The 14,781-nt window shown below is 38.4% G+C and overlaps 1 protein-coding gene across 1 annotated transcript in view; it reads left to right on the top strand.

Moving 5' to 3' along the window:
* The window catches only part of LOC137642728 (CD109 antigen-like), a 231,099-nt gene that overhangs the window by 170,873 nt on the left and 45,445 nt on the right, over window positions 1–14,781 (top strand). The window contains exons 17-23 of the mRNA XM_068375553.1: window positions 1,265–1,488; window positions 1,748–1,978; window positions 6,857–6,991; window positions 9,787–9,949; window positions 10,233–10,399; window positions 10,750–10,893; window positions 11,519–11,659. Coding sequence (XP_068231654.1) covers window positions 1,265–1,488; window positions 1,748–1,978; window positions 6,857–6,991; window positions 9,787–9,949; window positions 10,233–10,399; window positions 10,750–10,893; window positions 11,519–11,659 — 1,205 coding nt within the window. The remainder of the gene's footprint in view (window positions 1–1,264; window positions 1,489–1,747; window positions 1,979–6,856; window positions 6,992–9,786; window positions 9,950–10,232; window positions 10,400–10,749; window positions 10,894–11,518; window positions 11,660–14,781) is intronic.

Here is a 14,781-nt window from a genome sequence, read left to right as displayed (position 1 = left end):
GAAGGAAGAAGACCTTGCTTTGCTGAAGGTAAGGACACATGAAGTGAGAGCTGTGGCTACTTCAGTGGCCTTCAAACAGAACCGTTCTCTGCAGAGTGTTATGGATGCAACCTATTGGAGAAACAAGTCAGTGTTCGCATCATTCTATCTCAAAGATGTCCAGTCTCTTTACGAGTACTGCTACACCCTGGGTCCATTCGTAGCAACGAATGCAGTAGTAGGCGAGGGCTCAGCCACTACATTCCCATAATCCCATAACTTTTTAACCTTTCTCTTGAATACTTTTTATGGGTTGTACGGTCGGCTAAGAAGCCTTCCACATCCTTGTTGATTTGGCGGGTGGTCAATTCTTTCTTGAGAAGCGCCAAGGTTAAAGGTTGTGATGAGGTCCTTTAGTATGGGTTGCAGCCCTGTATACTTTAGCACCTTTGAGTTGATTCAGCCTCCCAAGAGGAACGCTGCGCTCAGTAAGGAAGACGATCTTATTAAAGGCAGAGTAACGGTTCAAGTCGACTTCCTTACCAGGTACTTATTATTTCATTGTTATTGTGGATAACTGATTATATGAAATATGGGATACTTAGCTATCCTTTAATCTTGTACACTGGTTTTCACCCACCCCCCTGGGTGTGAATCAGCTACATGATTATCGGGTAAGTTTAATATTGAAAAATGTTATTTTTATTAATAAAATAAATTTTTGAATATACTTACCCGATAATCATGATTTAATCGACCCTCCCTTCCTCCCCATAGAGAACCAGTGGACCGAGGAATAATTGAGGAGGTGTCAACAAGAAGTACTTGAGTACCTGGCCACAGGTGGCGCTGGTAAATACACCCCCTTCTAGTATTGTGATAGCTGGCGTATCCCTCCATAGAATTCTGTCGGGCAACGGAGTTGACAGCTACATGATTATCGGGTAAGTATATTCAAAAATTTATTTTATTAATAAAAATAACATATTTATATTTATATGTCTATACAGTATATATTTATTATATAAACATGCAGTCTAATCAGACATAAGCACCCACCCCATAGATAGATAGGAGGCTGATGGCTAACGACAAAACCCAATACTCGGACACGAGTGGGCGCCGATGAAACATGCAGTTGTCTTCATTTTTTATGGGAAAGAGCAAGATCAAATATACTGTAGTTGTTTAGTAAACAAAATTCATGTTAATCAGCAGACATATGTAAAGTTTTATGTTGGGCATCACATACTTAATATACCATTTCTTTTATTGCTATTTGCAGGCCCTATCAAAGTGGATCCACTGAGGGATTTCCATCTGCATCGCATTAGTCGTATCCATCGTTTCTACGATCCAGGTGATGGTGATTGGGCATGGCAGAATATACGCAAGGAGGGATCTGAGATTCAAGTCTTCCCAATTCCAAAGAGACCACAAAACTGGGTGTTGTCTATGTTTGCTGTTGGCAAAGAGAAGGGGCTAGGTTTACTGCAAGAAAAGATACAGGTAATAATTTCTTTGAGCTAATGAAATTTTGAAGAGATAAAAAGATTAGCAACAGTGGCAATCAAAAATACTTCAATCTTACAATTTGATACTACAATATATTACACACTTATTGGAAGCTCAAGTAACCTTTGTATGAAACACTGCTTACTGAATTAAAGTACACTATGAAAATGGCACATTCTATAAATTATTGTGATATAAACATTTCTTTATGTGTTCTCTTTTAAAACAACTGACACAGTATTTGCTTCCTTAGTTTGATTCGGCCGGACCATTCATGATCACCCTAGAAGGACCTAAAGTTGTACGCCAGTGGGAACAAGTAGGTCTTAGGGCATGTGTCTTCAACTTCCACCTGAGTAAAGTAGGAATCTTGATCACTCTCCCAGACTCTGAAGATTATCGGTCGGTCCTAGTGGAAAAAAATGGATTCATCAACTCTTACGCTCCAAGAACCTCTGCTGGTGATCACCAGCACATGGTTTGGGTGAGTAGAAAAGGTTTTCTGATACCAATGATATCAATATTCAAAAGAGTAGTCATGACTAACTAGATATTTTAAGTTTAAGATATATTGTAGCCCCTTCAAGAAATACTGTATTATCATAACATCTTTGGTACTGTAATTACCTTTATGCAATTAATTATTTGTTTATATTGCATAGATAACATTTATTATAAGATATAAAACATAATTTTGCCATTTTTCCACCCGGCCTCACTTATGTTGTGTTAGACCCAATTGATGAAACAAGATAGATTATATTTGGATGATTAATTTTAATCTCAAAGAATTTTCAAGTTATCAGGGAAATGTTTTTCAGTTATTTTTTAGTTAAGATTGTATTAGTTTTCTTATTGAACACTTACACATTCTAAGCCTTAAATTGTCTTTGTATTCAGTCATTTATTTATTTATGCAGTAGCCTACACATATACAGTATATCAATTTTCTTACAAACAACCATTTCATTCTATGAAGGCTTGCTTACTATATTATAATTGGGCAAATTGAATTAACACTTATGCAACAAGTATAAGAGGCAGAGGACATTTAAAACATATCAATAGAAATGTTTACACAGAAGAAGAAATAGTACAATATTGCCATTCTATTATATACTGCATTAATATCATAGTTGCAGTATATATGTATATATTAACTCAAGACCTCCTAAAATCCTAATGGTATACAGCATTGTGCATTGTAACTAAATCTGGGTTCCTTGCATTAATACTCTACAACAAAAATGAATAGTATCAACATAATAAAAATTATAATAATATTAATAATAGTAATGTAATAATGTTAATGGTAATATAATAATAATAGTATCATTGATAACAGTGATTATAATATAATAACAAATAATGAAAATGTGACAGATTTTCGGGATATTTGGTTTTGAGTATCGGGGTTTTATCCAACTGATAGGTAATGCAGATTGTTTTGAAAATAGCTTCAGTATTCTGATACAGTAAATAGAAGGCTCGATATGATATATTAGAACTACAGTGCAAATGTTATCAAACATAGCAGTTGTATGTACAAACAAGGAGAATAACCCTGTATAGATTATAAGGATGTTAAATAAGATATGTAAAAAGTTTAATGTAATTTCCATAGTTTTTTCAAATACACAAACTAACAAACAAATTACAGTACATTGTATTAGAATTCCTTGTAGCCCAGCGGCATAGTAAGAAATATGAAACCAATTGTTCAAATTGTTCTAAAAGCACCAAAATTGGCACACATGTGGATTAATACATTCTGAACAATTTTGGATATGGAGGCATTCAAGATTCTCCCCGTAGCACATTTGGCGGCCATTTTTCAAAATGGCCGCTATTTACCGTTAGCGTCATTGAATATGTACCATAATTTGTCTTTTTGTGGATGCTAAAGGTGATAAGTGTGCTAGAGGTGATAAGTATTGTACAATTACACATACTTCTGTGCTTACCAAATAATTTGGCTACCATTTCACAAGAAAATGAATTTTACTTTGCAGCGGCAGCGTTGGTGGCAGTGACGGCGGCTGCAGTAATAGTATAGTGTTGATAGTCATGGTGCTTGTAGTAGTAACTTGTGGTAACATGGTGGTGTTTTGTGTCTTTGCAGGTGAGGCAGCAGCAGCACCACCTGACATCAGAGACGCGTTGTTCCAGACTGCAGCCATGGCAAAGAAGTTCCAACTGGTCGATACTTTTGAGCAACGTACTCCCACAACACCTCCTGAGACAAACTGGAAGCTGTGTCTTGTATGTCAAGAGGAGACAACAGAGTCACTTGTCTGCCCAGTACTGTCTAAACGCCGAGACCCTGGGAGTGGATACACGACAATGGCTGCAAACTTGGTCAAATTTGATGAACTCGGAGAACTGCCAAGAACTGTTCAGTTACAGAGACTAGATGAAGGACAAGGTGTTGAGGCGACAGACAATCCAACTGCACTGAGGCGCTGGATGGTTGCCGGACCGGAGGTTGCTAGAGTGATTGTGGAATTTGACGACTTCAATCTGCATCCACACGATCAAGAGGAGACACGTCACCACGAAGAGACACCAAGTGTGCAGAACACTTTTGCCAGAGATGTGCGCTCACTCGTGGCCGTCATTGAAGAGCTGGGCAACCCTTTCGAGGAGGACAGTCAGGACTTGCTGGTGCTCGACACAAAGGAGATCGCAGACCCTGCAGTCATAGAAACAGTCCGTAACGCCAAGCAGATTGGCCAAGACCAGTTTGAAGCATTCTCAAAGGAATGCATCGTGGACAGAACCAAGTCCATTGAGGTGGCAATCCACCGGAACAAGCTACCACTGTTTGCGACCAAGAGAGGACCCAATATACCCAAAGGAAAAGAACAGGTCAAATCTCTGAAGAATGATGTTGCGCTCTTCGCACGATTATATATCGGCTGCCAGACCCGTGATGGGAATCTAGAAGAGTTCTTCAGGCATGAAAATCAGCAATGCCCTCCAGCTTTATCTGACGGAGGGAGACTGTACCTAGGGAGCAAGAGTGACTTGCTGGTGTGCCTTGAAGGCCATGCTGAGCCTCAGTTTGAAGCTCCTACTGTCACTGCTGTTGTCCTCGATGGAGCAGTAATCGTACAGATGTTGAAGCCGGGTACTGCCAACACGTTCGAGGAATATGCACAGCAAGTGTTCATCCCATACGTTGTACAACGTTTCCAACATGTATCACGTCTTGACCTTGTGTGGGACAGCTACAGAGCAGATTCCCTGAAGGCATCAACCAGAGAACAGCGTGGAAAGGGAGTACGTCGGCGTGTTGTCGACTCAGCAGTCATACCAGGAAATTGGCAAAGTTTCCTGCGAGTTGATAGCAACAAAGTGGAGCTCTTCAGCTACCTCTCCACCATGCTTGCAGAGTCCTTTCAAGAAGAAGGCAAGGAACTGGTCGTCACTGATGGGGAGCAGGTGATCTGTGTTCCACAGCAAGAGGATGTCAACTCACTCGCACCATGCAACCAAGAAGAGGCAGACACCCGCATGATGCTACATGTAGCACATGCTGCACAACATGGTCACCACCAGATACAGGTTCGAACAGTAGACAGTGACGTCGTGGTCCTAGCAGTGATGGTAGTCCAGAAACTACCAGCTGGAGACGAACTCTGGGTAGCCTTTGGGACAGGCAAGAACTACCGCTACATTGCAGCCCATGAAATAGCTTCCTCCCTTGGTCCAGAGAAGGCATGTGCTCTTCCAATGTTTCATGCCATCACAGGGTGTGATACTGTGTCAGCCTTCGTCGGACATGGGAAGAAATCTGCCTGGGCAACATGGAACACGCTGCCAGAACTCACTGATGCCCTGCTGAGTCTGGCAAATGCACCCACAAGCATCCAAGAGGATACAATGCATGTCATCGAGAGGTTTGTCATACTCCTGTATGACCGCACAAGCAAATGCAAGGACGTCAACAAGGCGAGAAAGCAGCTCTTTGCAAAGACGAACTCTGTTCAGAACATCCCGCCAACCTACGCTGCTCTGGAGCAGCATGTGAAGAGATCTGCCCTTCAGGGTGGTCATGTCTGGGGCCAGGCATTGGTACCAACGCCCGTGCTCCCTCCACCAACAGACTGGGGCTGGCATCGGAGTGATGATGGGCTCTACACACCACTCTGGACCACACTCCCTGAGGCATCCAAGGCCTGCTATGAGCTGGTGTCTTGCGGATGCAAGAAAGGCTGCAAAAACCGCTGCAAGTGCAAGAACGCTTCACTGCAATGCACTGGTCTATGTTTCTGTGAAGGCGAATGCCAGTAGATTGGGACAGAAAACTTGCTAACCAACATTATGATCTGTAGACATTCATAATTCTGGTGACCAGATTTGAAAAGTTCGGAATCATAATTAACATAGTGTGGCAAAATCTACGTTATTGTATTACATGTATGTACTGCAGGATTACACAAGTACTGTGCCTAGAGACTGGGCTTTTGGTCGACTATATAACTACAATCTGACCATACTGTAAACTTCCCGTACTCTGTGTATTATTTTGACTAGCAGTTTTGCCAGCAATTTGAAATAAAAAAGCAACTTGAGCAATTAAAGTGTGTTCCTGAAATCAGGTACTGGTTATTAGAGGTATTATGTCATTGAGTATTGAAATCTTCATCAAATGTCCACTTTTTCCACAAAATGGCGGCCAGTTTGGGGGCCATTTTTGAGAAGATTCATCTAAATATCTGTTAAACATTTATTGATGTTAATTCTGATGTAAAAAAAGGGAATTTTGGCCCATCTAGCACCAAACTAACGACACATAATGAAGTCTATGTAATGACGCTAATGTTAAATGGCGGCCATTTTGAACAATGGCCGCCATATCTTCCTAAGGGCTAATCTTGAATGCCTCCATATCCAAAAATGTTTAGAATATATTAATCTACATGTGTGCCAATTTTGGTGCTTTTAGACCAATTTGAACAATTGGTCTGCTATGCCGCTGTACTATTGTGAATTAAACCGTTACTATATTAGTATCTAAATAGCGTATCTATACTGTATATTGTCTATGTGTCTACTACAACTTCCAGAGAGGCTTCTGATAAAGGTCTCATTTTGCTTTAACTAAGAAAATAGGTTATGTTATATGAAAATGCAATCTTTTCTAGGATTTTGAGTAGTGCTGACAATGCATTTGTCGTATCAGATAATTATATGTGAATTAAAAATGCTGTGAATAACTAATTATAAGATTATCAAAGTATCACATATTGTTATTATCGATATTGTTGTTGTTGATGATGTTATTACTAATAATATTGTTATTGTTCAGCTAACATCAAATACATTTTATTAATTTTTTATTTGTCATTTTCTTCAGTTGGAGGCTGGCCAATCCCTTGATGTTCACATCCCAATTGTGTTCACTAGAGTGGGAACTATTGACGTAACAGTAAAGGGTTCTACCATGATGCAGAAGGATGAACACTCTATTACAATTGAGGTTGTACCAGAGGTAAGATATCTTAATATTTATTCCTTTTTTATACAATAGTATTTTATGGAATTACTACTGTAGAGTATTTCCTTTAACCCTGGCTCCTAAAAATGTCTGTGAATGTCTTTTTTATTCTAATGAGGTCCTTGGTTTATGACGGTCTTAAATTACAACGATTTCCTGTTACAAAAGTGCTCCCAAAAGGTACCTAAAAATCATTATAACTCAATTTTGAGTTACAATGTTTGGTTCATTAATATAACAAGCTACTAGGTGATGCTGAGAGCATCTAACACCATCGCCTAGCTACAGAGTAGTGCATTACGCGTCACTTTAGCATTAGTTCACTATCTTTGTTTACGATATGTATTCTGGATTTCGGTGCTGTTTCTTCTGTATATTTTTGTGTCTTTTTCTGCTTTGCATCATTTCTGGAAAGTTTAAGAAGAATCTTCTTATGGGAATGCATTTAAGAAGAGGAAAACCGTTATGATGGAACTAAAAGTGACAGAGTAAAATGAAACGAAAAGGAGAGTCTCTTACGAACATAGGTTATGCGTTAGGCCTTAATCGTTCCAAGGTTGCGATAATAGTTAAGGATAAAGATACGTAACCTTTATCCGTGATGAGCTTATTAAAAGATCTGCCTGTATGAAATCGACCATTATTACCAAACAACACAGTAGTCTCGTGACTGATATGGAAAAGTTATTGGTGCTCTGGTTGAACAACTAGAAACAACAGCATATCTAAGTGAACCATATGGTGATTCAGAAGACTAAACTTCTCCAGCCTCTTTCACATCCTCCTCCCAATAAGCCTGTCTCTCCACCACTTGCAACCAGAGGAATAAAAGTAAGGAATTCTTATATTTATTAGCTCCTAGCACTGTTTTAGTGTAGGTACACCACTGTATAAGTATTTGTATGTATATGGTACAGTAATTTATGAATGTTAGGGGATTATTTTCTTTTTTTAAAGCATACAGTATATGTATACAATATGTATGTATGTTTTTACTTATGTATGTACATAGAGTATGTTAATTGTATAAATTCCTACTTACAACGAAAATCGACGTACAACGCATTGTAAGAAGGGATTTTCTTCTTGACTCGAAGACCTACTTACTTATACTGTACTACAAATCTAGGTGCTAAAAGTACAATACTGTACAGCATTGTACTGGGTGTATGTTATGATGTACAGTATAGAGTTTATGATTTTATGCACTGCACTGTAATGTAAAGTAGGTTCGCGAATTAAGACGATCTTGTCTTGTGACGTTTCATGGATATGATTCATCTTGCATCCGCTATTAAGAAATTGTATCTCGACTTCAGGTATTTTTGTCGTTATGAATGGTTAAACTAGTTTGCATCAGTGCAGCAGACTAATAGCCAAGAAAACAGTGAACAAGAATCCTATAGTTGCCATTGCTGCACCATTCTGGCTTGTTTGTGACTGATTATTTTGGCTTTGAAAAGATAATTGACTGTCAATAAGAAGGTTGTTGAACTACGTTGGCAGGTTGATGTGGAGGTGAATGCTGATGTCATAAAGCTACTTGCTCTCATGTAGCGAAGTTATTTGCTGAGGATCTCATTCAGCTTGAGAAGCAGATAATTGAAGAATGGGTGAAAGATATAACAACCCCAGAGCCCAAGAGATTTACAACCAAGGACTTGTCTGAAGGTTTTTCCCTGATACAGCATGGGTTAGCAAAGTTTGATGCTAGGTACCCAAACACAGAGGTATAATAAAGTCTACCAAGGAGTCATGGATTTCCTGGTATATTAAAAGATCTTGGAGGAAAAGAGGAGGGGAAATTTCAAAACTAGGCTGGAAAGCAGGTAGAGATTCATGCAACAGATCCTATAACATCTACTCAACTGATTCTTTGCATTATACAGGTCTTTCAATCATTACTTACCAGCCCCATGATTTCCAGTACCTTCAGCAGGTTCTCCGGACTTGCCTTCCCAAATATATCCAACACCTTCTGCAGGTTTCCTGAATCACCGGTTCAGTAGTATCACTAGAATCTTGTGAAGGTTCTCCAAGCTTGCCAGCCACAGTACCCCCTGCACCCTCTGCAGGTTATCCAGACTCACTTGCCCCAGTAATATCTCCATCACCTTCTGCAAGTGCTCCTGGCTTAACTGCCCCATTATCTCCATCACCTTCTGCAGGTTATTTAGACATGCCTGCTCCAGTATTTCCAGCACCTTCTGCAGGTTCTCTTGCCTCTTCAGTATCCTCCTTCCAGGATACAATCTAACCACACGTGTAAAGATACGGAGCTGTATTATTTTACTGTTTTGTTTCATTTAGCTGTATATTTACAGTATATCCATGTTCTTGTTTTTTTGGTTCTAATTATTTCAATGCTATAGTGATTGTATGTCCTAGATTATGACTTTGGTATACTGTAATGCATTAGGTTAAAGGGTGGATTTCTTCGGTACTTATGTACATTACTGTATTTATATATGTTACGACTTGTTTTTGAAATTCAACATGCACTGTAGGAACAGATTTCTGTTGTAAACCAAGGACCTAATGTATTGTATTTCAGTCATAGATATTCATATTCTTTGCCTGTTGAAATGCTTTAATTTCATATATTTTATATTCTTATGGTGCATATTAAAGCCTTTCTTGAGATCCAAATACCAAAGATTGATTATTTCAAATTTTCATGACCTAATTTGTTAATTTGATAAGAAAAATTTAAATTTGATATTTTATTTGACCTTTCTATTTTCTGTGAACCATGCTGATGCTAGTTAACGTACCAATCTTCCATCCAGGGTGTTATCATTGGCAAACATACATCCATCTTATTAGATCTTAAAAATCGTGCTGTAGTGTATGACTTTCTGGATATCCAGTTAGACGAGTCTCCTCTCATTCCATATTCTCTCAGAAGACGTTATATATATGACACACCCTCAGGTCATATTTCAATTACAGGTAATTTTATATATCGTATATTTCTCAAATAAAATATTTCTGCACCTTCAACTCAATTCTGAAAGGAAGTTTTACAAATATATATATACAGTGCAACTGATTTTCTGTAAAATGCATGCAGTTATATTCATTCATTCCTAGATATATGACACTGTGATTATATAATAACAATTCAAGTTACAGTCAATTTTCACATAAGATGTATTAGATATTACTGTAATTCCTGGTTCTTGATTTTGTACCTAAATCTTGATAAAAGAATATGTTATTCTTTTTTTTCTAGGCGACGTGGTAGGTCCAGCCTTTCCAGAAATTCCAGTTGGGTCAGATTCTCTCCTGGGTTTAGAAATGATGGGAGCTGAGACAGCAGCTTTCAATTTTGCTGCCAATTTGTGGTCATTGCATTATCTTCGACTGACCAATCAAATAGAGCCAGGATTGACTTATAAAGTAAGGTTCTCCTTGATATCAATTCAAGCAGCTTTACTATTTCAAGTGTCATTACTAATCACACTTATGCATCATTTAATTTAAATTTATTGTGCAAATTTAGTTAATTTAATCTTTAATTTATGAAGATTTGAAGTCGTGTTGTGACTGATATTCAGAGAAGTTGGGGAATTAATTTGCTCACATTCATCATTAGGAAAACAGAAATTTCAATATGATAATTCAGGTAGTTTTATGTTTCATTCAGAATATCTGCAACAAAACCTAGTTTGTAGATTATGTATAGTAGACTGGTATTTAAATACTTTTAGGCTATAACACTAAACTCTTTATTGTGTTTGGCAAATCAGGTCTTAACAGCTGTGAATGTCCACTATGCAGCTCTAGCAAGATACCAAGATTCTAACGGAGCTTTCAGGATGTGGCCTGAATCAGAGCCAAGTGTCTGGCTTACAGCTTATTCACTGAGGACCCTTTTGCTTGCCAATTTCCAGGTAAATGCAATATTCACCGGTATTTTTTTAGTGTTGATTTGCGTATTAGAGACGGAAAGAGATTAGGAATTTTTTTTCTGTATGGAGTACTGTATGAACAGAAAATTAGAACATTTTAACAATGTTTCTGGAGGGAAATTATAATGTTTTGGCTTAACGCTATTTAATCCCAAGTACATGGATTTCATTGGATTTCATTTACTTTATTTCAGTTTCTTCAATTTTATTATTGAAGCATATTTATTGTTAAGTCATCCAGTTTATTTGAAGGATTATTCTAAAGATAATAAGATTCTGCAATAATATTGCACTACAGTACTTATAGTTTCACAGACTGTAACAATTTTTTGCAACTTTAATCGAGTATGTATAACAGGTACTTGCGAAAACATTGTCACCAACTAGCCAATGTTAGTATCCTAATTAAGGGATTTTTTGTTAGGTGATTACGGTAATTGGTTGATTTTTTAAACTACTGACTGAATAATTTATCTAACTGTAGCCAGTACGATAATTTTATTATTTGTGCGATAGACAGACTCCCATCATGATGCTCATCTCTTAAAATTGATGAACTATTTTCATCTATGTTCATAACAATCAATATCCACCATTATCTGAACAGGACTGGGAGAACCTCATCTATATAGATCCTTTGGTCATTCAGTCAGCAACAGAATGGATCTTGGAGTATCAGAATGACCTTGGATCCTTCTCTGAGACTCCCAACTATACTCATCCTCTGGATTCTAAATCTAATCCTACTGTAAGTATTAATGAGCTCCTTAAAGTAATTCTTCCACATATTTTGCTCAGATTTTATAATATTGTTTACAATGCCTAAAATTTTCCCCTTTTAATTCACCTTTTTCTGTGGCTAGAATTTTTCTCTTAATTTTAGAATTCAATTTTGAAAGATTGTTTTCAGTTGATTCTATAATTTTTTGTTTCATATTTTACACTTAATTCCAGTACTTTTATTTTTACCTAAATTTTTCGTTTGATTTGAGAATTTTTTATCATAGATATTTTCCTCTAGAAATTTTATCCAGATTTCATCAGATATTAGAATTTTGTGTTTTATAGGATTGTTGGATTTTATGTGACTGTTGTAGAAAATCTTCACAATTTTATTCTATTGATGGTCGGAATGCATAAATGTTCATGTAACATAAAGCAGTATTACCTCTTTTTGTAAAGTCTTTTATATTTTCTCTGGTTTCTTTATTCTCTTACACGCATCCTTCATTTGTGAAGGTATTTTTCCAATGCCATCATCCGTTTTCTCTAGAGGTATCGTAGTATGAAGTCATAAAGATCGGTATCAGATATCATTTGTTCTCTTTACTCTTTGGTGTAAATCTGCAGAACTGTCTTCATGTATTCTTAGGAAACAGTTGATAGATTTTTTATCTTTAAAGGATGGAAATGTTGTAGTAAATTCTCAATTTTCAATATTAAACTTAGCCGGTGATCATATAGCTGCAACTCTGTTGCTCGACAGAAAAACCTACGGTCAAAATACGCCAGCGATCGCTATGCAGGTGGGGGTGTACATCAACAGCGCCATCTGTCGAGCAGGTACTTAGTACTCCAAGTAAACAAGAACCAATTTTTTCTCTGTCGGGCTACCGGCAAGACCTACTAATACGCTGTTACTAACTGGATTTGTTTTCACAACTATTTGGTGAAGTACACTATTCTAGTTTTGAGCTTTCGCTATGCAGGGGTTTTATCTTCATCTCAAAACTTGAACTCGTTTTGGATAGATTTAATTATGGTGACAAAGAGAGTATGGACTCTCTTTCACTTTTAAATGGCCGACCCTTCCCTTAGACGGAAGTGTGTTTAGGTTTTTAGTAATTTTGCTTAACACGTTATAGATCTATATATTTTATATCTCTCCGCCTTTATTAGGCCTCTTCGATTAACTTTCCATTTATTATAAACATATAAAAATAAATTTTTATGTTTTGTTTATATGCGACCTTTCCTGATAGTAGGCGGTCCTAACTTGGAACCGTAGTTAATCAACGTTGAGCCCGTTATATCGTATTTAGCCTTTAAAGAATTTAAAACTTTTTAAATTTAATGTTTTATGAAAGAATTTCTTTGATAGTCTTCGTACTGTTTTCAAAGATGAACTAACGTTTAGTTTTTTAGACTACGCAGTTGTTGACGTTCAGGACGTTCAACATGCGCTCTATCGTTACGATAGAGAGAGAGTGTTTCACGGTTTCACTTTGCAGTAAGAGTAAATCGATTCTGACGTTTCGTTCATTCTTTCTTAGCTTAAATGGTTTAAATTCTAAATTAAAGGAACTTTTTATTTGGAAAACCTTTCAGTTTTTTCCTTTAGCCAAATAACATGTTTTTTTTGACGATATATAATTGGGCTCTTCTCTCAGGTGCGAAATCAAGAGAGAAAGAGAGAGAGAGATAGAGACGGAGGGAGAGAGAGGAGGAAAAACGTTCCGCTCAAGCGGGTAACGTTGTTCTCGTGTTACTCTCCTCCCTAGTCGCTGTACGGGGAAGAAGGTAAAACGTTTCTAGGGTTTTATTCTTGTCCCCAGGCTATGTGCGGTGAGAGATTGTAAACGTAGTTTATTTGAACTAGTGTTTAGTCTCTTTCCCAGCCACTGAATTCTTTATCTTTATATATGTTTTCTGTTTTTGCTAGTATTAATGAGCTGCATTATACGACTGTTTTCGCAATTACTACCTTTTAATGAAGGGTAGAATTGCGTGTTTCAGGTAGAAATCAGTAAAAGTTTCGATTTCAGTGAAATAAGTGCAAAACAGAAAATCGAAGTGATAAAGTGATATGCGCAAAGTGTTACAGTGTTGCGTCCGAGGGTTCGTCTGTTCGTGCCTGTCGTTCACCTAGTCCGGGACCTCTTGCAAGCTCCCAAGCCCAGGGGAGAAGTAATGTCGAACGACTTATGAGTTCGTCAGGCCTTGATCAACGAACAGACGTTTCCCTCCTTGGTTTCGGGCGTATCTACCCAAGATCGCCCCACCCACACAAAGACGAGAGAGCCCATTTACTTCTCGTCTGCGGAAGAGGTTTCTCGTAAGAAACCATGGACCAAGGTCTCGCAGCTTATTAAGCGCAAGTCGGTCTCTTCCGCGCAAGTCTAACGGCCCAGTTGTAGCCACTGGGTCAGTTCGGACTCGCTGCAGTCTTCCGACGACTGCTCACCTCCTAAGAGAGGCAAAGCGGTACCGCAACAGGCAGTAACACCGTCTGTTGCCGCACCTGCTACTGTAGACCCTAAGTGGTCTTTGCTGCAGACCATGCAGACACAGTTAACATCTTTAATGCAGGACTTTCGTGCGGAGAAGGTTGACGCTGCACCCGTTAGCCTACAACCAACCACGGTAGTGCGTTCAGTTGACGCTGAGGCTACCTTCTCCCGCACTCCAGCTGTGAGAGTCCCGCCACCCATGCGCAGTGTACCCTGCCAGCCGCATGTTGACGTTCAGCGACGCACGGAACCCTCCGTTGACGTTCGCGAGTTACAACAACAACCTAAGTTGTTTTGTTTTGACGCGGTGCGTCAACCTCCGCATTCTAGAGTTGTTTTGACTGCTCAGTATAGACAGTCAAAGCAGTCTCGAGTGAACACTGTATGTCCTCACGCACCTGTTGTGGTTGACAGTTCAGTTGTTGACAGTTCACAGACTGTCAAGCAGTTACATGACGTTGCCTTCTGGTCTGCTGCTAATGCACCAGTGAGAGACTCACTGAGATAACCTAGCTTTTATCGGACAAGGTTCCTGTAGATGAGAAAGTGCTGTTCTCCCTCCTACTGATATTCCTTTGAGGACTCTGTCATTTGGAGAGGAGCCTTAAGCTGCTTAGCCTCCTATGGACTTTAATTAAAT

This window comes from Palaemon carinicauda, chromosome 6 (assembly GCF_036898095.1).
Source record: "Palaemon carinicauda isolate YSFRI2023 chromosome 6, ASM3689809v2, whole genome shotgun sequence".
Taxonomy (NCBI): domain Eukaryota; kingdom Metazoa; phylum Arthropoda; class Malacostraca; order Decapoda; family Palaemonidae; genus Palaemon; species Palaemon carinicauda.
This window is presented reverse-complemented; position numbering and strand designations above follow the sequence as displayed.